The sequence below is a fragment of the Paroedura picta genome, chromosome 4, assembly GCF_049243985.1.
Source record: "Paroedura picta isolate Pp20150507F chromosome 4, Ppicta_v3.0, whole genome shotgun sequence".
Lineage (NCBI taxonomy): Eukaryota > Metazoa > Chordata > Lepidosauria > Squamata > Gekkonidae > Paroedura > Paroedura picta.
The window spans coordinates 36,270,842-36,295,486 of record NC_135372.1 but is presented as its reverse complement, the minus strand read 5'-3'; the positions used below and the strand labels follow the sequence as shown (position 1 = coordinate 36,295,486).

General features: G+C 45.6%; 1 protein-coding gene across 1 annotated transcript in view; it reads right to left on the bottom strand.

Annotated features, from left to right (window-relative positions):
* Positions 1 to 759: 759 nt before the first annotated feature.
* The window catches only part of SLC5A5 (solute carrier family 5 member 5), a 43,451-nt gene continuing 19,565 nt past the window's right edge, over positions 760 to 24,645 (bottom strand). Inside the window, exons 6-15 of the mRNA XM_077332419.1 lie at positions 23,716 to 23,856; positions 18,371 to 18,500; positions 17,206 to 17,294; positions 14,977 to 15,089; positions 13,376 to 13,446; positions 11,499 to 11,585; positions 10,507 to 10,712; positions 7,495 to 7,598; positions 7,055 to 7,158; positions 760 to 5,863 (exon numbers count right to left, since the gene is read on the bottom strand). Coding sequence (XP_077188534.1) covers positions 5,669 to 5,863; positions 7,055 to 7,158; positions 7,495 to 7,598; positions 10,507 to 10,712; positions 11,499 to 11,585; positions 13,376 to 13,446; positions 14,977 to 15,089; positions 17,206 to 17,294; positions 18,371 to 18,500; positions 23,716 to 23,856 — 1,240 coding nt within the window. The 3' untranslated portion in view covers positions 760 to 5,668. The remainder of the gene's footprint in view (positions 5,864 to 7,054; positions 7,159 to 7,494; positions 7,599 to 10,506; positions 10,713 to 11,498; positions 11,586 to 13,375; positions 13,447 to 14,976; positions 15,090 to 17,205; positions 17,295 to 18,370; positions 18,501 to 23,715; positions 23,857 to 24,645) is intronic.

The following is a 24,645-nucleotide window of genomic DNA, read 5'->3' as shown; positions in this document are numbered from 1 at the left end:
CAGGAGGGCAATCGCCGTCAGCCTCCATAATTTGCGCTAATAAAACTAAAGTTAGAAATAACAAGCTTGTTTCCCTCCTGATTAAAACAAGACAAGCGAACAGGAAGGTAAGAGTATCTTCCTAACACTTGAGGAAAGTGATCCAGCTCGGGAAATCCTGCCCATCTAGTTATTAAACTAAGTCGGCTAATTAAAGAGGTAGAAAGCTCCTCCTTCACTTCCCCACTCCCCAAATTCCTTTTCTTCAGGCCCATGACAATAACATAGCAACCAACAAGATAAATTGAATGCTATAACAGCAGCAAGTACAATATAGAAAATATGAAATTAGTGCTCTGCTCAAATGCCTGCCTGTACTCGGAACCCATCACTTGGAAGACTAAAAACAACAAATCTTCCCTGACTTTTCCCCCTCCTCCCCCAGCATCTAAAGAGCCCATTTTTAAGTGGTAGTGAAGGTGGCAAAGAATTGTTACGACTCTTCTACTATAGCATCAGGTGGTTCATAACTCACAATTGTAGCTTGGTGAGGTACCGAAGATTTTATTCAAAACCTTTACCTCTGCCCCATTACCTACAATTTCCAGGGTTCCCTGAGGAGATACTTTACACCTACTTTGAAGATGTGCACAAAGAAAATATTTGCATGTATTTGAGGTCTTTCTTGGTTTGGTAAAAAAGCCCTAGCTTGACATTCTTGAGGTACTAGGTTCAATCCTAAATTAATATTATCTCTAGTTTAAAAGAAGAAGAGTTGGTTCTTATATGCTGCTTTTCTTTACCCAAAGGAGTCTGAAAGCGGCATACAGTCAATTTCCCTTTCCTGTTCCCCCAACAGACACCCTGTGAGGTGGGTGAGGCTGAGAGAGCCCTGATATCACTGCCCAGTCAGAAGAGTTTTATCAGTGCCATGGCGAGCCCAAGGTCACCCAGCTGGTTGCATGTGGAGAAGCGCAGAATCAAACCCGGCTCGCCAAATTAGAAGTCCGCACTCCTAACCACTACACCAAGCTGGCTCCCTATTGGGCAATTCCTTTCTCAGCTCTGCGACTTTGGACAGTCCCTGGCAGCTAGACGAACCAATCCGGGCCAAGATGGATTGAAGGCCTATCACAAAAGTCAAGAGGCACCTTTAAGACTCATGACATTTATTCCAATGTAAAGTTTTGACAGTCAGACTTCACGCCTTCAGATGCGTAGAAGGAGGATCATTATTTTACAGACTTTTTTTTTAAAATGACAGAATCGCAAAAACCCTGTAGGAGCGGAGGCACTGTAACAGAGAAAGGTCTCTTGTAAATCATCCAAGTGTGAGTCCTGGTGCAAAGGACTGGAACAGCTGAGGTTGTTAATGAAAAATAACAGAGACCAGAAGTTCTAGTCTCCAGCGGGGCGTAATTGCAGAGATGAACAGTTTCTTGAGGGCCCTGAAAAGGTTTCCTGAATAGGTGGGAGTTAATTAATTTTTAATATAGATTCAGGTTCAGATCTTTATTACGGTGATAGACCAGCAGAGTGAACATTTTAATATATTTTTTACATTTGCTAATTGTTTATTGAGTGATATGACCACATATGCTCATGTCATGACCCATGATGGGCCGGGATGGAGTTGGGAGGGTCCTCAGGTGGGCATGTGCACAGCTATGCTTCCCAACCATATTCTGTACAATTGGGCCACTTCTGGGGGTTCTCAAAGCCTGAAGGGAATTCTCAATGGTAAAAAAATTGAGAAAGGCTGGTTTCCTCCAAGCCCTATTATTCAAAAGTCCATGGTTCAGTCTCCATCTTCTGCAACTGCAAAAGATCTAGAATAAGCCTCTCTCTGCCTAGGACACCAGAAAATCTCTGCCAGGCATAATAAATAACAGTGGCTTCAAGCAGTTGGACATTTTCTTCCTGGCCAAGTTCTACACCTCTAAGTAACCTTAAAACAATTGGTTACGGATGCTCTCATGGCTGCCCTTGTTGTAGTACACATTGTTTCCTTTTATTTTTATTTATTCATGTTTTTATTTTTGCAAGCCTTTGTGCTTTCCCATCCAGAACGTTGGTCTTCTCACGTCGGCCTTGTATCAGAACAAAATGTCAGAATGCCACACACAGTTTGGCCCGTTCGTCCACCTGATGTTTGCAGTGGATATCCAGTTGGTAGCATCTAGATACAGTACTTGTATCTGTATCTAGTACTTATCCAGTACTTGGAAGCTGGATAAGGCATGTAGTGTGCAGATAAGTCATGTGGGTTTCCTTTATTCCATTACCTCTGCCAAGGGAGGCTGGGCCACCTGGGAAGTTCTTGGAACGGAGGCGACGTGCAAACAGAATACTGCACAAAATCAATGTTGACTCTGTTGCAAATCAAACACGCAGCTGTTGGACGAAGCAGGAGGTCTCCTCCTGGTGGCCCATGCTGATGGACCAGATAAATTCAAATCAACTCAATATCAACCCTCCTATTTTTATGTTTAATAACAATGGACAAAAACTTGACTGCATCTGGGGTGGTAACTTCTGCTAACTTCTGTTCCGGCCAATAATTTAGCCTTGTCATGTACAGAAGGGGAGATCCAGCACTTTCTGATGGAAATAAAGCAAATTCAAATAAGCAATGCTCTAGAATGCTCATCTTCCTTGTTGTGTGTTTGCCAAGGGAGTCCTCCCCTGACAGCCCATCATTGCTTCCAAAGGGGCAGCATTCCGTCGAGCCAACATAAATAGTCTCCTGTATTTGGGCAATGTCAAAAACTCAAAATGTAATGGCAAGGAGTTTGACAGCAAAAGACCCAAGCAAAAGACCCTACTCTACAGCAGGGGAGGCCAAATTGTAGCTCTCCAGATGTTCATGGAATACAATTACCATGAACCCCTGCCAGCATAGTGGCAGGTGCTCATGGTAATTGTAGTCCATGGATATCTGGAGAGCTACAGTTTGGCCACCCATGCTCTGCAGGTTCTTCTACCAGTTACTTAGGAAATCCAATCCAGACAGGCTCTTTCTTATAAGAGTTTGTGAAGCTGCCATCCCTAAGCTATCAGCAGCAGCTATGGATATCCCCAGTAGTTGCAGTTATGCCTTGGACAGCCTTAGCCAAGGGTTTTTAATAATAATAATGCATTTTTATTTATAGCCCATCCTTCGCCAAGGGCTCAGGGCAGGTAATAACATTTTAAAGAACAGAACATTACAAAACTTTATATTAAAAACATAACGGATCCCTTAAAACAGTTCTAACCGCTTCTGTTCTTGTAGCAGGAGGGTTGATATAAATAGAATATTCAGGCTCAGATATAATTTGGTTGGTGTTTATAGCTATCCTTTTAAAAATAATACAGAGAACCACCCTCTGCTGTTGCAAGGGGTATTTTTTTAAGCCAAAACCTAAGTGTTAAAACCCAGATCTGGGCCTCCAAGGAAAGTTGGACCAGTTCTGCACTCAAAGTAACACCTGAAACTTCCTTTGGTGCTTTTGGTATCCTATGCAAAAACAGTAATAAATGTTTATCGATTTGTTCCCCAGCAGCCTCCACCCATAGGGGCTCCATAAGGAAACTGCAACCCAAGCTTGCTATTCAGTATTGTTATAGCTCTGGGCACAAATTGTCTGCCTTTCGTGTAAAACGGGTGGCCCATTATAGCAGACATCCAAAGCGTGCATAAATGCTTAGTTTCCAAGCTCTGCAGGAGAACGTGAATCCACAATCCAATCTGCTTTCCCAAGCAATACCTCACATCTAAACCCATGTTCTTATTATCTGTAAAAAAACAGAAGGTATTATTTTTCTTGTAACTCATTAACATAAAAAGGGCCTTGCAATAGTCATTTTATGAATGTTTTCAACCACATTTTGGCTAAGGAAGAGACCCTTAAAATCATGGCTGTGGGTCAGAACCCGGGTTTCTCTTTTTCCTGGCCATTGCACTGGCTCTTTAAAAAGACCAGCCACTAGCTCCAAACATTCTGAAGGAGATTTAAGAAGAACTTGAACAGATCGTGGCTTCAGGGTTGCCACTATTGTCCTCCAGGGCAGGCAAAAAAAATTGCCACAGTGACCTTATCAAATGCACTATCCTGTGACTTCCTTCATATTCTGCAAGGAATTATGGGGCGGTGGTCCCAAAGAGGAAGAACAGGGGCCCATTCCGCACGCATTGGATAATGCACCTTCTATGTGTTTTTGCAGCTGGATTTTCCAGTGCCGAACACTATAATCTACTTCTAAAGTGCATTGAAAGTGCATTATCCAACGTGTGCAGAATGGGCCCAGGAAAGGCTTAAAACAGGAACAATTAAGAGTTATTCCTACAGAGTAGTTAAAGTGATGTAATTACACAAGTGAGAAAGACGAATAAGCAGAAAAGCATCACATAGTGTTGTTGGCACAGACAGTGAACCTCAGTTAAGTAGTAGACACAGCTTCAAGACAGCAGGAGATATTTCTGTGTTTTCTGACTTACATCTTGGCAGTTCTTTGGCATCCAACAAGAGCTGGCACATGCTTTGTGGCACTCTTATGAGTCAAAGAAACACTTGCATGAAATCAGGGGGACGTTTAGGAGTGGGGGAAGGAATTGAGTGTGGATTATGGTTGCTAAGTCTCTCCTAGCAACTGGGGTGGAGGTGGGGGAACTTACCAGGAATGGGAGGAAGGCCTAGGCTACATAAGCTACATTGCTGGCAATCACCATTTATGCACTGGGAACTTCACTGCCCCAGCTCCCATGCAGGAGCACAAATAAGGGGCAGATGAGGCACACTGGGCCAAATGCTTCCCATGTGGGTGCAGGAAGAGGTGGGGCAACCTGCCACGACTAAAACTCCAACCTACAGCCCAGCATGAAACCTCCAGTGCATAAACGGTTAATGTGATGAGGTCACATCAGGCACGTACTGGAAGTGGCATCATTAAGCTAGGATGTCCTGGTGACATTCTGGCATTTGGGCAAAATCTCTATAGTAAAAATGGATTCTACCATAGTGTTTTTGCCCAAATACTAGAGTGTCATCCAGATGCCATCAACACTACGACATCACTTCTGGTACATGTTTGAAGAGATGTTGCCATGTTGACAGTTATGGAGCCTGAGCCTCTTTCCTGCTCCTAGTAATCCCTCCTACTGGCCAACTGATCAACAGCAGGGGGCAGGGCCCAGAGACACAGGATCTCCCACCTTGAGCAAGGGGAAGGGCTGGCAACCCTATTCTGGATCCATCTCAACAGGAATCACTTCTGCCGTTTTCATTCTCTTTCCTAGTGAAAACATGGAGCTTGCATGCAGAAGGAGGTTCTTACATTGGCACATCTCCAAGAGTACACAAGCCAAGGTTTGCAACTTCTTGACTTTCTCTTTTCTCTGTTGTGTGATTGTTCCCTGCTTGCTCTATTAAAACTGCCTCCCCATCCAGGTGAGGCACAACAGAATGCAGTAATTGGCCTACAACAGTTGGATGGATTTTCTAGAGATGCTTAACAAGAAGGCTCAGGTAACAGCCAAATATTGGTAACAAATCACCATCTTCCCCCTCTGTTAAAAAATTCACTTGTTCAGAGGTTGCAGCTTGGTTCTGCTGAAGGCACCTTCTTGCCCACATCTCTTGCTTGAAGAAGGATCTCCTCCCATGCACAGCCGTTCAGGTGGACTCTCGCCTCCAGAATCCTGGGCCACCTACACATCAGTTTCTCTAAGCAAGTGGAAACAGCTGGGTTCCAAGGAGGTGCACCGACAGAGGGAATCCTCCGAGCCCTTTGGAAATGCATTCTCTGCCTTGGCCATCAGAGCCTTATCTTCAGCAAGGATGTCATGCACCAGGGTAGCTGAACCAAAGGCCTTCTTTTGCAAATCTGGGGAATCTTGAGAAACCTGTGGAGACAAGGGAGAAACACAAAAATAAGGCAGGTCTAAGAAATCCATCCATCCATCCATCAGCAAGGCAGTGTCTATGCCAAGATTCTGAGCTCATGGTATACAAGCATGGAATATTGTGTTGGCTAGAGAAATCAGTGGTTTTTGGTTGTATACAAACAGTTCTTAAAGACAGCAGCTGCTATAGACTGGAAGAACATTCACCACATTCTGGCCAGACCCTCTTCAGGATTCAGTTTATGGGAAACAAGTTCTGCACATTTATAGAAGCAGTTGACTATGCACTGTGCTGATTGGTTAGGAGTTATGATGTCAACCTCAGATTTAAATAGGCTGCATTCCTTTTTGTTTCCCTTAATGGTCTACTTCTTTAGATGACTGAGCTCAGGAAAAGTTCATCAGTTCTGTTTGTCTGCAGCATGAGTTAACTAGGCACAAGCCAGTTAGGCACTGACTGGCCAGTGACTGTGCCATCATGATAATCCTTTAATTTAAAATATTTTAAAAACCATTTACCGCCAATTTATTAAAAAACCAAATGATCTTGATTTATTTTTATTTCATTTATTCTTTAATTTCTTGCTCCCGCAAGCAGCTTATATCATGTAAAACACGTTATCTCCCAACAAAACCCCATTAAAACTCCAATACAATTAAATTTAACAAGTCCTGGTGGCTTTAAAAATCCCCTCTCCACCTGCTCCAGCCAGACCCCACCTCAGGGATGATGATGAGTAGCCCGATGATCCAGCTTCACCTGGGAGGAGACCCGTGATCTTACCAGCCCTGGCCTTAACCAAAGGCCTCAACCAAAAGCCTCAAACCAATGCAGACATAAAATGCTGTATAAAAACTTTTAAAAGCGCATTCAAAGCAGGGAGGAAGAGATCTGTGCTTTAATCATTTGCTGGAACCTTACATACATATGTAATGGCTTGTCAAGTCACGGCCAACTTCTGGCAATCCCAGCAAGGGGCTTTCAAAGCAAATGAGAAGCACAGTTGGTTGGCCGTTGCCTTCTTCTCCAGAATCTTCTTTGGTGGTCTCCCATCCAACTATGGGCCCTGGTTCAGCTTTGCAATTCTGACAACGTCAGGCTCTATCATGCCACTTTCCCTCCTTTGTTGGAACCGTCCCAAACTACTGATCTCCTCCGACAATATGTCCGCATCTCAGTTTTCTAATCACCTTGTTGAAAGGTTTCTTGGGCTCCTCTGGTGAGATTGAAGAGGTCCGCTTCATGACATCCCACCACAGGACACCTGGCCGATTGGTGCTTCTTTTCACAGGACCTGAAATAAAACCTGAGGTGGTGAGGGAACGAATCCAGGCAGATCACAAACCTTCAGCCTGCCAGAGAATGACCTTTGACAGCTGTCCTGTCAATGGCCTTTTAAACTCTCAGAAAGGCCCTCTGACTTCGCCATTAAACAGAAATAACACCCTGTTAGCCTGTGTTTTCGTGGGTGTCCCTGGTGCAGGAACAGAGACTACAAGGCGAGGTTATGAATTGTTCCAAATGGAACTGCTGGAGGGTAACACTCAGTTGAAATACTTCTCGCTTCTAGGAATTCATGATTAGCCTTGTTTTTAATAGAAAGATCTGACATCCACCTGCCATCGAGTACCTGTTAGGCAGCTTGCCAGAACCCCTATGACAACCGTGCTCAGAGTTCCCAAGGCACCGTAGTAGAGGTATGACATGGCATAGAAGTCATCAGCAATGGCTGGCCTGCAAAGGAAATGACATCATAAAACACACAGGAAGTGCCCCAAAAATGTTTCTACAGTTGTAGCTGAGAGGCTGTGATGATGATCTCTTCAAAAGCCATAACATGTATTATGCTTAGATCACTGTCTTGCTATCAGCATCTCTGGAGGGCCAGAGTAGATCACTGTGGCTTTTGGAATGGCTCTCATTCTCCAGGAAATCTACCCCCAACATTCTAGAGCCACATTGGTACTGCCTCTGCCTGCCCCCCAAATCAGTCTGTTTAGTAGTACATTTTTCTCCTCACCTTCAAATTATCATAGAATCATAGAGTAGGAAGGAGCCACACAGGCCATCTAGTCCAGCCCCCAGTTCAATGCAGGACCAGCCTAAAGCATCCATGAAAAGTACCTGTCTCATTTATGGCTGACTGGCTCAAGGTCACCCAGCAAAATTCTGCGGTCTGAATGCCGATTTAAAACTGAGTCTCCAGATGTTAGTTCATTTCCTACACTTCGCCACTCTGTCACAACAAACTTCTCCCTCATTATAATGTCACAGTTATGTCTTCTCCTTTTCTGTCTACCTCCCTCCCCATCTTGGCTCCTTGTGGACCATCTTACCAGTACCACCACTGTCTTCTCCTCTTCTTTTAGTTCTATTCAGTAATCTTAACCAGTAAGCAAGGCTGTATTTTAGCATCTTTTCAATCTTTTTATAAACAATCTTGCTTCCACTTTGTCAAGGTAAGTATGCAGTGGACTGCAGCCCTAGGTTGAATCTGCACGGAGCTTTTTTTTCTGCTTTTGATCCCGCTGAATTCAGATTGATTTAAGCCCAAGTCTTTGTGCTCCCCCCCACACACCGACTTGAAACAGAAACACATCTGCACGTTGCTGCTTGCAAGGGGGGGGGGAGGACGAGACAAGCGGAGACGAGGACCCAGAATTAAGAGAACTGCCTCCCTGATCTCTCAGCCTCTCCTACCTCACAGGGACTGAATCTGCAGGCGGGTGGGGGAGCCGAGATGAGCAGAGACAAGACAGCAGGAGCCTCTCACAGAATGAGCCAAATCTCTGCTGCGAGAAGTATGGATTGTGGAGCAGAGTCACATTAAAGTTAAAAAAAAATATTGCAGTCAGGAACTAGGAATTCTTTGAACTAGGAATTCCCAGCCAATCAGGGTCAGACTTCCTTGTTACACGATTGGAGCCACGAGGCAGCAAGAAGTTATTTTGGGGAAACCAGACAGCTGCACCTTTACTCATGCCGATTTTTCAAATATCAAGGGTTAAAACCATTCCAGGACATTGCAGGGAAGAGGTAGGGTCACTCCCGATCAATTATGCTTGTTGCAGATGAAAAATTTAAATCACCCCAAATCAAACGGAAATTGCATTCTGTGTAGACGGCAGGGATTGAATCGACCTGGGATTGCAATAAAAGCTCCGTGCAGATTCAGCCCTAGTCTGTCTATGGCTGGTGCAAGATTTGGATTAACAAGTTATTTGCTCTTGGCCCCCCATTCAAAATCTGAAAGGTGTAATGTTGTAAATTGTGTATGCATGCATGCTGGCAACCCTGTTTGGTGCCTCCACATAAGGAAAGCTGTCCAGAGCTATGTGGTGGGCAGTGTGGACACCACCCTAATCAGGGTACAGATTTACCAATTTTGCTGTTGCTAGTGGTGCCCCTCCCCCCAAGTGTCAGTACTCCAAGCTCCATCCACCTAAAATACTCAGGACTGGAACAGAGTGGGTTTTTTAAAGGCTACTGCGACCTCTGCCACATTTCAACCATCTTGGAGGAAATCTCCTTTGCCTGCCGTGACAAGTGCATCAAGATGCTTAAAGTAGGCCAGAGGTAAGTGACAAGAACTATCACTTATTTAAGAAAGGTGTTCATTATGTAGAGATAGGTTTTTAACCAGATATCGGACTGAACACACAAGAGCAAGAAAGGTCCTATTCAACTGATACCAAAATACAAATATACACATTTGGGCTTGGCAAAAGGGTTCTATAAGTCTCTGCCGGTTATCAGCTTAGACTGACTTCCTAGTCAGTTATCTGAAGCCCCTACAAACCAGGAAGTCTGGCTGTGATTCTGAGAAAGCATCCAGTCTTAACCCTTCATTCCAAGGTGAACATTCAGGCATGAAAACAACCTGGAGACTGTTGCCTGTTTGCCTTTCCCTTCAAAGGAAGTGGTCAGAAGACCCAAAGGAAGAACTCGCATAAGGGGTCAAAAAAGCATAACCAAGACATAACCAATCCACTGTCACGAACCGTGGGCTGGTCCGGCTAACCAGAAGAGACCCTCTCGCAGATAACTGCTCCATGCACATGCGGTGCAAAGAAGTCAGTCTTTATTGAAGGGTTCCATAAGGCAAAGCGGGACAAAGCATGGCAAGAACAGGAATATTGACAGTCAAGCATGGAAGGCCCCCTTAGGTCTATATATATAGAAAGGGACAGTTTAGGCGGGAAATCCAGTTCACATAAGGAAGGCTTTTGAGCTAAAAAACGCGACTCCGGGAGACATCCAATCTGTCTCCCCTGTTATCCTAGGCAGTAAATTTCCAGCCCCTACTATGCAAACCATGGATGTGGGCATATAAGAGAGAGTTCTTTACAGTGGGGGAGAGAGTCTCTACAGGTCATAAACCGTGGGCTGGAGGTGAGAAGGAAGGCACAGAAAAAAATGAAAAGAACTTGTGGGGAGGGGGAGAGGTGGAGGGCTCTCAGGCCCGTTAAACCTCTAATTCAACACTCCCAAGGAGATCGGGAGAGTGGTTATGACATCAACCTCATCAGCTGCATTTTGATCTCAACAAAAGCCACCATTTATTATCACTACCAGTTAATAAAAACAGAAAGAACTATAGTTCTCTTTGCTCACTTCCATCTCTGACTTCCCTGTGCCTCACCTTTCCAGGGGTTCTGAGGTGTTTCTTGGGGGCAGCGGCCCAAACACAATGGTGCCATTCATTCCCTCAGAAGCATTGTAGAGTGGACAAAAATTTCCATAGGATGGGAGAACACCCATAGTATCGGGACTTGGTGGGTAGATGGTGCCTCCCACAGCTACCCAGAACGAGATCACAAAGCCTACTCCTAGGCCGGAGAAAACACCCTGAAAGGACAAAAGAAATCACAGACCATTATAGCAGGGGGACTCAACCTTTAGAGCTGGTGGGCATCTTTGGAATTCTGACACAGTGTAACGGCATAGCCACAAAATGGCAGCCACAAAATGGCGGCCATAGGAAGTGATTCCAGGCACAAAATGGGTGCTTCTTACCTACAGTCAAAGAGTGAAGTTCCTTGTGCCATGGTGGCAGCTGCTTCCAAAGCAACACTTTTAAAAACCAGCACAGCAAATCAAATCTCCAAGGGCCAGTCAGAAGCCTTGCTGGGGGAAAGCCTTACCTAGTTCTGTCCACTTTCTAAAAACATTTGGCTGGTTTCAGAAAAGGTATGAACAGGTGCCATCCTGGGATCCCCTAGATTAGAGAGTATCACTTTGGCTATCTGCAGAGGTAAAAATTCATAGTGTCTATACAATCCCAGTTGCCATTCACCATCCCAATTGCCTGCTCTCTGTCAAGTCTCACATTCTTTTGTGTAAGCTTAGGCCCTGATGCCTAAAATAACTTTACAAAGCACCAGATACTGATGTCTGAGTCAGTTTCTATGGGAAAGGGAGGCCCCCAAGCCCCTAAATAGTGCAGCATTCTCTTTCCCTTTTACTGGACAATGTACCAGATCAGTCAACACAAGTATGCAGAGGTGACTAAACTGCGACTCTCCAGAGGATCTGCGCCAGCAGAGGATCATGGGTATTGTAGTCCATGGACATCTGGAGAGCCGCAGTTTGGCTGCCCGTGCACTAAAGTAATCTTCCCTGGTTGGAGCTTACCACTGTGTTGCAAGATGGTACGAACATCCCCAAGACGAACGCTCCAAGCAGAGGGCCGCTAATAACTCCCATGACAGTGAAGGAACCCTGTGGAGGAACAGAAAACAAAGTTTACCTCTAGGGCTGCCAGCATCCTGGAGATCTGAGAATGCAGCTCGAGGAGTGGGAGGGAAATCAGTGGGGTAGAATGCCATAGATTGCACCCTCCAAAACACACATTTTCTCCAGAGGAGCTGTCGTCTAAATTTGTGGTCCCCAACCTTTTTATCACCGGGGACCGGTCAACACTTGACAATTTTACTGAGGCCCGGGGGGGGGGGGTAGTCTTTTGCCGAGGAATTCACCACCACCGCCTGAGCCCCTGCTCTACTTGCTTTCCCACCAGCACAACTGACTTCCCACCGCCCACTGGGGGGCGCTGCCAGCAGCAGCTGCGCAGTGCCACGCCGAGGGGGAGTCCCAGCCATGGCGGCCACCGGAGAGCATTAAAGGTGAGCCGGCAGCAGAGTGGCAGGGCAGCCCCCGAGGCAGCAGCTGGGGAGGAGGATGAGAAGAAGCTGCAGCCCGATATCGACTGATCGACGGACCAGTCCCAGTCTCCGGACCGGGGGTTGGGGACAGCTGGTCTAAATAACCGTTAGAATTCAGGAGGTCTCCAGACCCTACCTTGACAACCATACTGTCACCTGGACAAGGGTGAGAAATAAACAGAAACTAGGCCGGGTCTGTTTGGTTTGGGCCAGATGTACCAACTGCACTGAATTTCTTGCAGTCTGATAAATCTGCAAATGAAGCCAGTGCTTGATACATTCCATGGTGAAGAAAAGGTTCACCAAAACGTCCCAGCAGTTGAGCATTTTTCCTTTGGCGAAAGGCTGAAGAGTGTAGGATTTTTAAGATTAGGGGAAGAGGACACTTGGGGAAGGACAGGACAGAGGTTTATAAAGTGATGCATGATGTGAAGAGAATAGAGATCCCCCCCCCTTCTTCTGTCATTGCATTAGAATACAGGATTGCTCAATTATCAGGAAAACAAAAGGGGAGCATTTTTCTTTATGTAGTGCATAACTACATAGATGGCGAAGAAATGGAGGTAGTGACAGATTTTATTTTCCTGGGCTCCAAGATCACTGCAGATGGGGACTGCAACAAAGAAATTAAAAGATGCTTGCTCCTGGGGAGGAAAGCTATGGCCAATCTAGACAGCATCCTAAAAAGCAGAGACATCACCCTGCCAACTAAAGTGCATCTTATCAAGGCTATGGTCTTCCCAGTTGCAATGTATGGCTGTGAAAGTTGGACCATAAGGAAGGCTGAGTATCAAAGAATTGAGGATTTTAAACTCTGGTGCTGGAGAATACTCTTGTGAGTCCTGTGAGTCCCTGGTCAGTCTTAGAGGAGATCAGCCCAGACTACTCTTTAGAAGGCCAGATCCTGAAGATGAAACTCAAATACTTTGGCCACCTCATGAGAAGGAAGGAGTCCCTGGAGAAGAGCCTAATGCTGGGAGCGATCGAGGGCAAAAGAAGAAGGGGACGACAGAGAATGAGGTGGCTGGATGGAGTCACTGAAGCAGTCAGTGCAAGCTTAAATGGACTCCGGGGAATGGTAGAGGACAGGAAGGCCTGGAGGATCATTGTCCATGGGGTTGCGATGGGTCGGACACTACTTCTCAACTAACAACAATAACAAGTACATAACTTGTCTATGGGATTGGCTGCCACATGGTGCATTGGCCACTGGCTCAAATGGTGTTAAGAGGGGAGGACAGACCTTTAAAGGACCTGGTGTGGGATCAGGGCATCGTAATGCATTCAAAAAGATAAGGCGGCAAACAGTGCTAGGCCATTTTCTGCTTTCACATGGATAATGATTACCTGCAGCACACCACCTCCCAGGAGCGAGGACAGCGCGGCAACAGTGATGCATGATGTACCATAGATCAGGGCTAGAAAAACACACAATGTTCTCCATCAGAATGTATATAAAGCTATTGGGTTTTTCTTAATTGAAAGATTTAACACTCTCTCCTATCCCCCTGGCGGGAACAAACCTAGGGAAACTACATCTGCATCGCACTATAATCTCGGAAATGGCCCAGAAAATTATTTCACGTGATTATTCATGGACTCATAACTAGCCTCTTCTGTTTTGGTGCAGGGACCATTGGAGTCATCTCCCGGCTAAGAACCCCACCCATAAACCTCCTTTGGTCTCTTCATGGTCAGGTGACTCCCTGCAATCTGCTGATTGATCCCATCCTCTATCCTTCTTGCCACTCCTTTTTCATCTAAACCAGGGGTAGGCAACCTGTGGTCCTCCAGATGTTCATGGACTACAATTCCCATGAGCCTCTGCCAGCGTTTGCTGGCAGGGGGCTCATGGGAATCGTAGTCCATGGACATCTGGAGGACCGCAGGTTGACTACCCCTGATGTAAACTACCACCCAGAAGCTATTTGTTGCACACTCCGCTGTAGTGTTACTGTAGTCCTTTACTCTACCCTTAGCAGCCTGCCAGTATACACTGTCTGCTGATGGAGAAGGCAGGATTCAGGAGGAAGAGCTGTGAGGCATGCAGGACTTATAAAATCCACAAGGGACCACCTGGTGGCCAGGATGGCTCATGCAAATCTCCACACAGCAATTGCAATACCAGCTACCACCAGCGTGTGGTGCAAAATTCATGGCTCACTTGACCATCGGTGCACATCCAATAATACACCAAGTCTTGAGAGTGGGTGCAGATCTGGATGTTCATTTGATGTGTCCATGGCGCAGGACTTTGCAGAGACATTCCCACAACCCCTGGGATAAAAGGTTTCACTACAAAGTCCAGCACTCCTCTGCCAAAGTGCCAATTCGATTGGGCAACACCTCTCACTTCTCATCTTGCTTCTGTTACGTAGCTCATTCATGCAGAATGTATCTGAATGCATCTCCTCTGATAGACAGCCAACGTTGCCCTGAGCCCTCCCCAAACCCTGTGCCAGTCCCAATGGAGTGGATAATCCCAGCACTTCTGTCTTCATAGAATCACAGAATCATAGAGTTGGAAGGGGCCATACAGGCCATCTAGTCCAACCCCCTTCTCAACGCAGGATCAGCCCTAAGCATCCTAAAGCATCCAAGAAAAGTGTGTATCCAACCTTTGCTTGAAGACTGCCAGTGAGGGGGAGCTCACCACCTCCTTAGGCAGCCTATTCCACTGCTGAACTACTCTGACTGTGAAATTTTTTTTCCTGATATCTAGCCTATATTGTTGTACTTGTAGTTTAAACCCATTACTGCGTGTCCTCTCCTCTGCAGCCAACAGAAACAGCATCCTGCCCTCCTCCAAGTGACAACCTTTCAGATACTTAAAGAGGGCTATCATGTCCCCTCTCAACCTCCTTTTCTCCAGGCGGAACATTCCCAAGTCCCTCAACCTATCTTCATAGGGCTTGGTCCCTTGGCCCCAGATCATCTTCGTCACTCACAGAGTCCTTTGGAGATGAGGGTGAGTTTTCGCGGTGTCAAGTTTCTCATAGAAGGCTTGATGAGGTCCTCCACAGTAACTGCAGCCATGGCATTGATGCTGGTTGAAGCCGTGCTGCAGGGGGGGAAATTAGGCATGGCAACCATTACTTATAAATTACCATTTTGGCACCAATTCACACACGGACATCACATTTTGTTACTGGTGGTGGGAAGTATCATCAAGTCCCAGCAGGCTTTTGGGCTTATCCCACACATGTTGGACCATGCACCTGAGAAGTAGATTTTCCTGTATCATGCAGAAAACTCCAGCTGCAAAAGAACACTGAAAGCGCATTCTCCAACATGTGTGGAATTAACCACAGTTACGCGGTAGGGTTTTATTTTTATTTATTTTATTTATGTTTCAATGTATAGCCCGCCGCTCTCAGCAAGCTGGCTCGTGGCGGGTCACACTAAAAACCCCAATAAAATATACAACCCCATTAAAACGCCCATTAAACAAACCTATGGCAGCGACAATTCAAATCCCATAGAGTTAGCTAAAATCTGGTTGCAGGAGGACCCTGAGCACCACCCCATCACCCGCAGCGATGGTCAGCTAGTGCAGACTTCCAATTCAGACTCCCTTCTTCATCTCTGCCAGGGGGGCATCAGATCTTCCTCGGCTGGCCTCAACCATAGACCCAGCGGAAGAGCTCCGTCTTACAGGCCATGCAAGAGACAAGCAAAGTATGTTTGCCGTCTATTATGCTGTCCTTTTTACAATGATATCCATCTAAAATTGATAACTCCTGTGTCTTAAAAGGTTTCCTGGTTGTTTCGACTGTGTTGGTAAAAATGTTATTGAACAACGAAAAACCTCAGGCGTCTGTTTCAACTGCAAAGTTTTTGTGCTGCTGTTTTTAAAATCCATCATCTTACGGTAAGGTGATTTTTTCCATGAAATCTGAACCTGTTAGAATGGAATGCGTCCTATTTTATTTCAGTTCTATGGACATTGGATTGTTTCCCCCTGTCTTATGGTTTTGTTAATACCTTTATTAACAGCCAGTTTGGTGTAGTGGTTAGGAGTGTGGACTTCTAATCATAGAACCATAGAATCATAGAGTTGGAAGGGGCCATACAGGCCATCTAGTCCAACCCGCTGCTCAATGTAGGATTAGCCCAAAGCATCCTCAAGAATTCAAGAAAAATGTGTATCCAACCTTTGCTTGAAGACTGACAGTGAGGGGGAGCTCACCACCTCCTTAGGCAGCCTATTACACTGCTAATCTGGCAAGCCAGGTTTGATTCTGTCCTCCCCCACATGCAGCCAGCTGGGTGACCTTGGGCTCAACACAGCACTGATAAAGCTGTTCTGACCAAGCAGTAATATCAGGGCTCTCTCAGCCTCACCCACCCCACAGGGTGTCTGTTATGGGGAGAGGAAAGGGAAGGCAAATGTAAGCCACTTTGAGATTCCTTCCGGTAGAGAAAAGCGGCATATAAGAACCAACTCTTCTTCTGTTTTTATGTTTGGGGTTTTTTTATGCTCTGGCCTATGACCATTTAAATAAAGATTGATTGATTGCATGTTTGCCGTTGCCCACCTCTGTGCAAGCAACCCTGGACTTCCTTGGTGATCTCTCCTCCAAGTGCTAACCAGGGCTAGCCCTGCTTAGCTTCTTATATCGAATGAGTTCAGGCTAGCTTGAGCCATTCAGCTTGTTGTCACTATGGTAAGAATGTTGTTTTTTAGGTGATTATGCTGATCATGAAAACCCATATTAGAAGCTGGGAAGTTTGAACTGGGAAAACATGGCCCCAAAATCTGATAAAATCCCAGGTGTACATTCACAGGGTTGCTGACATATCTGGATGGGGCACTTTAAGGCTAACCTGGCTGCAAGCCTTTCTCTCCATCCAGAGCTTGCTGAAGGCCTAAGTAGCTCCAACTCTCCAAAGGAAGTATCATGCTGTATGATCTTTAACAAACATCAATGCTTCGTTCAGCCTTGTACTGAATCCGACCACTGGTCCATGAAGGTTAGACCTGTCTATTCAAATTGGCAGTACCTGTCCAGGGTCTTGGGTAGACACAGATCTTTCACATCACCTGCAACTTAATTCTTGTGCTGGAGATGCCAGGGATTGAACCTGGGGCCTTCTGCATGCCAAGCAGATGCTCTTCCAATGGGCCATGCCCCCCCCCCGCTTTTCTTCTCTTGTTAATCCTATCTCTTCCTTACCTCAGAGTTCCACTGTATGCACAGGCCAGGAAAAGGCCAGGAACACCAGGGTATTTCTCAAAGATATCCAAGACCAGATACGGCATGTACTGAAAGGAAAGAAGACAGGAGCATTTTAGAGAAAGGCCAAGAGAAAAGAATGGGGTGGACCTAGAGAAGTCTAGGATAATGTACTTTCAATGTCCTTTGGCAGCTGGATTTTCCTGTGCGGAACAGGAAAATCTACTTCTAAAGTGCATTGAAAGTGCATTCATTATCTATTGTGTGCAGAATAGGCTTAGGTTTGCTGGTGCACCACACAGATTTTGTGACTTATTTTTCCAACAGAGGTGGTCATCAAAAGAGGAAATGTCTGTAGGCCTAACTGGGGTGCACCATAAATTATCTAAAATATAATTAAAACACCCAAAGGCTCTATGCATAGCCTCAGATAAAATCTGATCCCATGAACATACTAATGTCTCAGTGCCACTGACCAAACGCATTTCAGCGTTGCTGCCTTTATCAGTGGTCTGGCATGCATATAAATATAGCATACAAGAAATGCATATTAGCTTCTTTACCTAGAAAGAACCATAACAGATATAGACAATGGACACTGTGTGCACAGTTAGTCACATATATGGACCAGGGGGCCAGATAAAATAAATGGAGGTCTCTAAATCCTCAAAAGCAGGCTCCGGTCAAGACAAGTATTAATCGAGTCCCAGCTTGCACTTTCGGCATCCACGTCAGTGTCCTCCAATCAGGTAGGGAGCCAAATTTATGGCCAACTGCAAAGAGCTGATCTTGAAACACAATAACATCTATCATGCTACTCTGCTCAACCTCTCTCTCAATGTTATTGCTCTGCTGTCACTCAGGGGTAGTCAAACTGCGGCCCTCCAGATGTCCATGGACTGCAATTCCCATGAGCCCCTGGGCTCATGGGAATTGTAGTCCATGGACATCTGGAGGGCCAGAGTTTGACTACCCCTGCTCTAGCATAAGAGCAATTTATGCCTTCCAACTTGGCTGGATGCAGTGGTGGGATACATGCTGATGATTTCCCCATGCTGCATTGCAAGCCCTTCTCCTTTTCTTCATTTTCACTTTCAGCAGTTTCTTTGGTGACCCAGAAAATGCTGCCCCCGTCTCAAGCATGTTAAATCAACCCAGTGAGTACCTGATCAGGTGCAGAGATGTACCCAGCCAAGAGAGGGTCACAGTCCTTGTAGAGAGCAAACATCACAATGCCACAGGCCACGGCGCTGGAGACTATGAAGAAGAGGCCCACTTGATTGACCAGGAGAGATCTGGGGGTTGGGAAAGAAAGGCAAAGGGAAGGAGAACAGAAAGGGAGGAGGAATCAATGCAAAGCAAGAAAATATTTTCATCTCAGCAACCCTGCTCAGTATTCTTCCAGGGATGTTTCCAGGAGACATTAAAATTAGACCTGAAACATACACACATGTAGAATCATAGAATCATAGGATAAAAGAGTTGGAAGGGACCTCCTGGGTCATCTAGTCCAACCCCTGCACTATACAGGACACAACCCTATCGCTTATCCACTGTAACCTGCCACTCCCTTGAGCCTTCACAGAATCAGCCCCTCCGTCAGATGGCTATCCAGCCTCTGTTTAAAAATCTCCAAAGATGGAGAACCCACCACCTCCCAAGGAAGCCTGTGTACACACATACACACTTCAACATCCTACCTAATTAAGAATACCATTCACAGACCACCATGAATCTCCACAAACTTTTTGAAAGTCTATGGAAAGTTCGTGCTGGTTGACCCACCACTTCAGTTTGAGAACCACAAGCCAACATTTGCCACAAATTTTCATTTGCGAGGCAGTTCGTGCCCATCCCTACTGATGTTTCCTACCAGCACTGTTATTCAAAGGTTGGCTGTTTCTGAATGTGTGGGGAAGATCAAGATGCTTAAACCATGGACACTAAGTAAAACTACTAGTCCTGCTAGCTCAGTATAGTTTTCTCAAATTTCCGGGGCTTAACCAGAGGCAGTTCTATCCGTGCCAGACTATTTTGAACCTGAGACGTTCTGATGAAAAGCAGAAAGCCCCTTCCTCACCATGCAAAACTAACTTATATTAAGCCAGATATTGTATTCATCTAGCTCAGCACTGCCTCCTTTGTCTGGCAGTGGCTCTTTAGGGTATCAGGCAAAGACCGTTTACGCACTGGAGGTTTCATGCCGGGCTGCAGGCTGGAGTTTTAGTAGTGGCAGGTTACCCCACCTCTTCCTGCATCCACACGGGGGAGCATTTGGCCCGGTGTGCTTCATCGGCCCCCAATTTGTGCTCCTGCACAGGAACTGGGGCAGTGAAGTTCCCAATGCATAAATGGTCAAAGAGAGCTTTCTGTGTCTGTGTAGCACATAGGACAGTAAATTGTGTCCTGTTCCCAGAACACCCTTGGCAGAAATCTGAATTTTGCAGCATGCTTTTTTATCTCTAAATTTCTTTGTGGCGTTGCCAATAGCCAGACAGTTAGAGAAAAGTGGAATGTCTTCTCCCATTCTAAATTTCTTTGTGGAATTAACAAAATGCCAGACATTAGAGAAAAGTAGCGTGTCGGAATTTTTCAGTAGGGATCACTTCCTTATAGGATTTTCATGAAAATTTTCACCTAATGGTATTAGCTTTAATGAATTTTCACCTTTCATAAAGGAATAATTGTGGTTACCCACACAAAGAGGGAAATAATTCATTTGTGTACTCTTCACATGCAACTACGTATGGGTTAAAATATGAGCAATAGAAAAAAAAACCCACTATCTGTATACTGTGGGCTATACACAATAATATTAAGGCGTCTTGAAGAAAAGTTCTTCATTTGATTACAGTCTCCAGTTGTAGCGCAGTGACAAGCAGCTGGTTCAGTTTGTTTTGATACTTCATCAGACATGGATATCTTTATATAAAGGCACTTGGAGCATGCCAGAAAATTATCTTCATAGTTAGCTCTGGATGTTGGAGTTGATAGATCTTAAATATTAGATCAAATGAAGGGCAGGACCTTCTTCAGGCACAGATATCTGTTCCACATAATATATTTCTGGTAAGGCCTAGGAGGAAGAGCAGGTCTCATGGCTTAAGTGCCACACTTAACACCCACTCAGGGTAGCTGTCCCACGCCTGAGTGCCTCCTCCTCCAACCGGCTTGCCTGTCTGTCCAGCAGCCAGCCAATAGCCTTCCGTCCCCTGCCCCTGACTTCCCCCTCCTCCTTCCACTTCCCTCTGAGGCTCGGAGGCTGCAGATCCCTGCTGCGTGAGAGCTGCCCCTGCCGGTGAGTTCCCTTCCTGGAGGCCTCCAGCCTGGGGGGAGGGAGAGGCCATCCACAGAGTTCTTCCACCCTTCTCCCTCCAATCCAATCTAGTGCCCATTGTATTCCTGAATACAACAGGCTTGGCTCCTAGTCTTTATACAATCATCTATGTCTGAAGATGTATCAAATCAAGCTGAACTAGCTGTTTGTCGCTATACTACAATTGGAGACTGGAATCAAATAAAGAATATCTAAGTTAACCACACTATGAAGAACTTTTCTTCAAGATGCCTTTATATTATTCTGTATAGACAGCAACACAGAGATCATGTTTTTTCTAATGCTTGATTCTTTGTATCCTTTTGTACTATTATGGTTAAAATATGAGAACATAGTAAGAGCCCCACTGGATCAGACCAGTGGTCCATCTCGTCCAGCATCCTGTTTCACATAGGACCAACCAGTTCCCTTAAAAAGCAAACAACAGGGCATAAAGATTGAGGGCTGCCTTGCCCTGATGTTGCCTCCTGGCACTGGGAGTGCCTCTGAACTTGGGAGAGTACAATCACCATGGCCAGTAGCCTCTGACAGACCTCTCCCCCATGAATCCATCCCTCTTAACTGTTGTGTTCTTAATTGTCCTGAGCAGGCGTACCAGAAGGGGCGGCATAAAAATCCAAAAATAAATACATCACAATCACAATCACAATCACAATCACAATCACAATCACAATCACAATCACAATCACAATCACAATCACAATCACAATCTTAATCATAATAACATGAACGTGGCCATCACTACATCCTCTGGCAACGATTTCCACATTACAATCACCCTCTGTGTAAAAAAGTATTTCCTTTGGTCCGTCCTGAGTGCCCATCAGTTTTGATGCCCTCAAAATCTAGTATTTCGCGGTGAGGGAGGAAAATTTCTCTCTAACACTCTCCACCCCATGCATAATTTTGGAAGCTTCTGTCAGGTCCTCCCAGAGACAACTCGTTTCTAAACTGAAAACTCCCAGACTCTTCAGCCTTTTCCCACAGGAAAGTTGCTCTAACTCCGTAAATCATCTCGGTCACTCTCTTCTGCACCTCTACACTTCCTAACCTTCTTTCTTGATAACCATCTTCAAGTATTTAAAAGGCTGCCATATAGAGGATGGAGCAGAGTTGTTCTCTCTGGCCCCGGAGGGATGGGCCAGAACCAATGGGATGAAATTAATTCAAAAGAAATTCCATCTAAACATCCAGAAGAAGTTCCTGATAGTGTGAGCAGTTTCTCAGTGGAACAGGCTTCCTCAGGAGGTGGTGGGTTCTCCATCTTTGGAGATTTTTAAGCAGAGGCTGGATAGCCATCTGATGGAGAGGCTGATTCTGTGAAGGCTCAAGGGGGTGGCAGGTGACAGTGGATGAGCGATTGGGATGTGAGTGTCCTGCATACTGCAGGGGGTTGGACTAGATGACCCAGGAGGTCCCTTCCGACTCTATCATTCTGTGATTCTATGATTCTTGGCTGCAGATTCCTTCCTAGGCAGGACATCTCCCCCAAGATTCCAGCCTCCTCATCTGGCTCGTCCTTGCAACAGGCAGCCTCACATTACCTCTGACCCGCTACCTTGCCTCAGCCCAGCCTAGCCTAGCCTCCCGCTCTGATAGCTGTGTGTGTGCTCTGGAGCTGGGTGGAGTGCCAGAGAAAACACTGGAGGGAGCCCGAGGGTTATCTGGTTTGGCCAGAAGCGCAGCTTGAGTTTGTCTAGGGTGGAAAGACAAAGGAACACAAACACGGCAGCCTCTTTGGCACGCACCGTAGAGACACTGTGAAAGGCTCGGAAGCAGCTGATCCGATCGTGCACGGAAAGAACCACTTGGAGGGACACAATCACGCCAGGGGCACCACGGATGTCCAAGTCACACAAGGCTGTTCTATCGAATGCATGCCCTTGCATAACTCAACATCTCGGGGCTAGAAATAATACACATTGTCTCAGGCATCTTGACAAATAGCTCAACCCACGATTTACAGAGCAAGGATTAGGAAAGAAGAGTTGGTTTTTACACCCTGCTTTCACTGCCCGAAGGATCATAGAATCACATAATAATAGAGTTGGAAGGGACCTCCTGGGTCATCTAGTCCAACCCCCTGCACTATGCAGGACACTCACATCCCAATCACTCATCTACTGTAACCTGCCAAACCTTTGCCTTCACAGAATCAGCCTCTCCGTCAGATGGCTATCTAGTCTCTGTTTAAAAATTTCCAAAGCAGCTTACAATCAGCTTCCCTTCCTCTCTTCCTCTACCCTGTGAGAAAGATAGAGGTGAGAGAGCTCAATGAGAACTGTGAATATGGTCTTCCCTTTTAAATCACTGCCCCGATGGCTATACTGCATAAAGTATTTTTAAAAGGGGCTAAAAGGGGATGTGTTGTTAAGCACTTAGATCAGTGGTTCTCAACCTGGGGGTTGGGACCCGTTTGGGGGTCGAACGACCCTTTTACAGGGGTTGTGGCAGGGCAAGCAGCTTGGCCAGGGGGGTGGAGCGCCATCCACAAAACAGCCTTGCGGGGTAGACTGAGAGAGAGCATTTGTCTGTCTGGAGCAGCGGAAAAGAGCGAGATCGGCATGGTGTAACAAGAGGCAGAACTGAACTGAGAAACTCCGGAAAAACCCAATTTATATACAATCATGAACAATGCATCTTGGTCAGTTTCGATTTAATTTCTGTGAAAGTACCCTTGTCTAATTTTATGTTTGGGGGTCACCACAACATGAGGAACTGTAGTAAAGGGTTGCAGCATTAGAAAGGTTGAGAACCACTGACTTATATGGTTTTAATGGTTGATCAAATACATTCATAGAGGAGGAGAAGTTTAACATCAGCAAGCGGAACCTCCACAAACCAAAGCACTTTACCTTTGTAGGACAGTTATTGGAGCAAGCAAACAATAGAAGGCTATTACTGCAGTTTATCTATTTAGTAAAGTTGCACCTAAAGCTCATCGAGGTAATTTATGACCATTTGGTTTATAAAACCAACAGGAAATTAATACTGAACAAGATACTGGACCAGATGGATTTTCTCAGTCTAATCCTGCAGGGTTATTTTCTGTTTTATACATGTACCATGATTTTTAAATTTCCTTTTTATTTTTGTAAACCAGTCTCAAGGTCTTCGTGGGTGTAAGTGCAACACGAAGAATACAGCCCTCTGCTTCCTCCCAGCTGACTCACAATTTTGCCTCCTTCTCGGTCTTGCAGGCCACGTAGCGCTGGACTTGGGCTTGATTCACGCCGTACATGGAAAGCCAAACTAACGATCCTCCAACAATGAATGTCCAGAAAGTATAACGGCTCCGGGGATCAGGATCGAAGCTGCATTTGGGGTGGGAATGAAGAAAGAAAGATGTGGAAAGAAAAAAACAGAATGCTCCCAAGTCAAACCCTTGAAAGCAGGGCACGGCTTTTTAAAAAGCCTCCTTTTAGCCAGTCTGTAGCAGAGAGGTAGCATATCTCTGTCTTCAAAACAGATTTCTTATGCCTGCAGTGGGGCCAACATCTCAGTCCTCACAAATAGATTATTTATTACTAATCTATCATATGGAATGTGTGGTATGTAACCAGGGTAGCCTAAGATTGCCTGGCGTTCAGGCAAGAGATGTTTGGAAATGCCTTGCCATTGCCTTCCCCCAGGTCATGACCCTGGTATTCCTTAGAGGTCACCCTTCCAAGTGCTAGCCAGAGTCAACCCTGCTTAGTTTCTGGAATCAGACGAGACTGGACTTGCCTGGGGTATCCAGGTCAGGTTCTCACAAGGGGGAGGGGAGAGAGTTGAGAAAGTATTGACCTCCTTTGTAAAGGAGGTTGTGATAGTGATCTTGAGCCATCCTTTTGGAAAAGGCTGGAGACACTTGCATTGGGCCACAGATACATATGTAAAGGTTGATCCTCTGCATCAGGCAAAATTTACCACCTTACCTAGTTGGATCTGATTGCAGTATAAGTAAGTTCACTGGAGGATGGGGGGGGGGGGTCACATGCACCTGGCAGTAGATGAGGAAGCAATGGTGATCAATTGTGCACAGCCAATATGGCATAGTGAGCTGAACTAACTTACTAACTTACATAGCTTACTAGCCTCTGTAAGCTATGCCAGTCCATTGA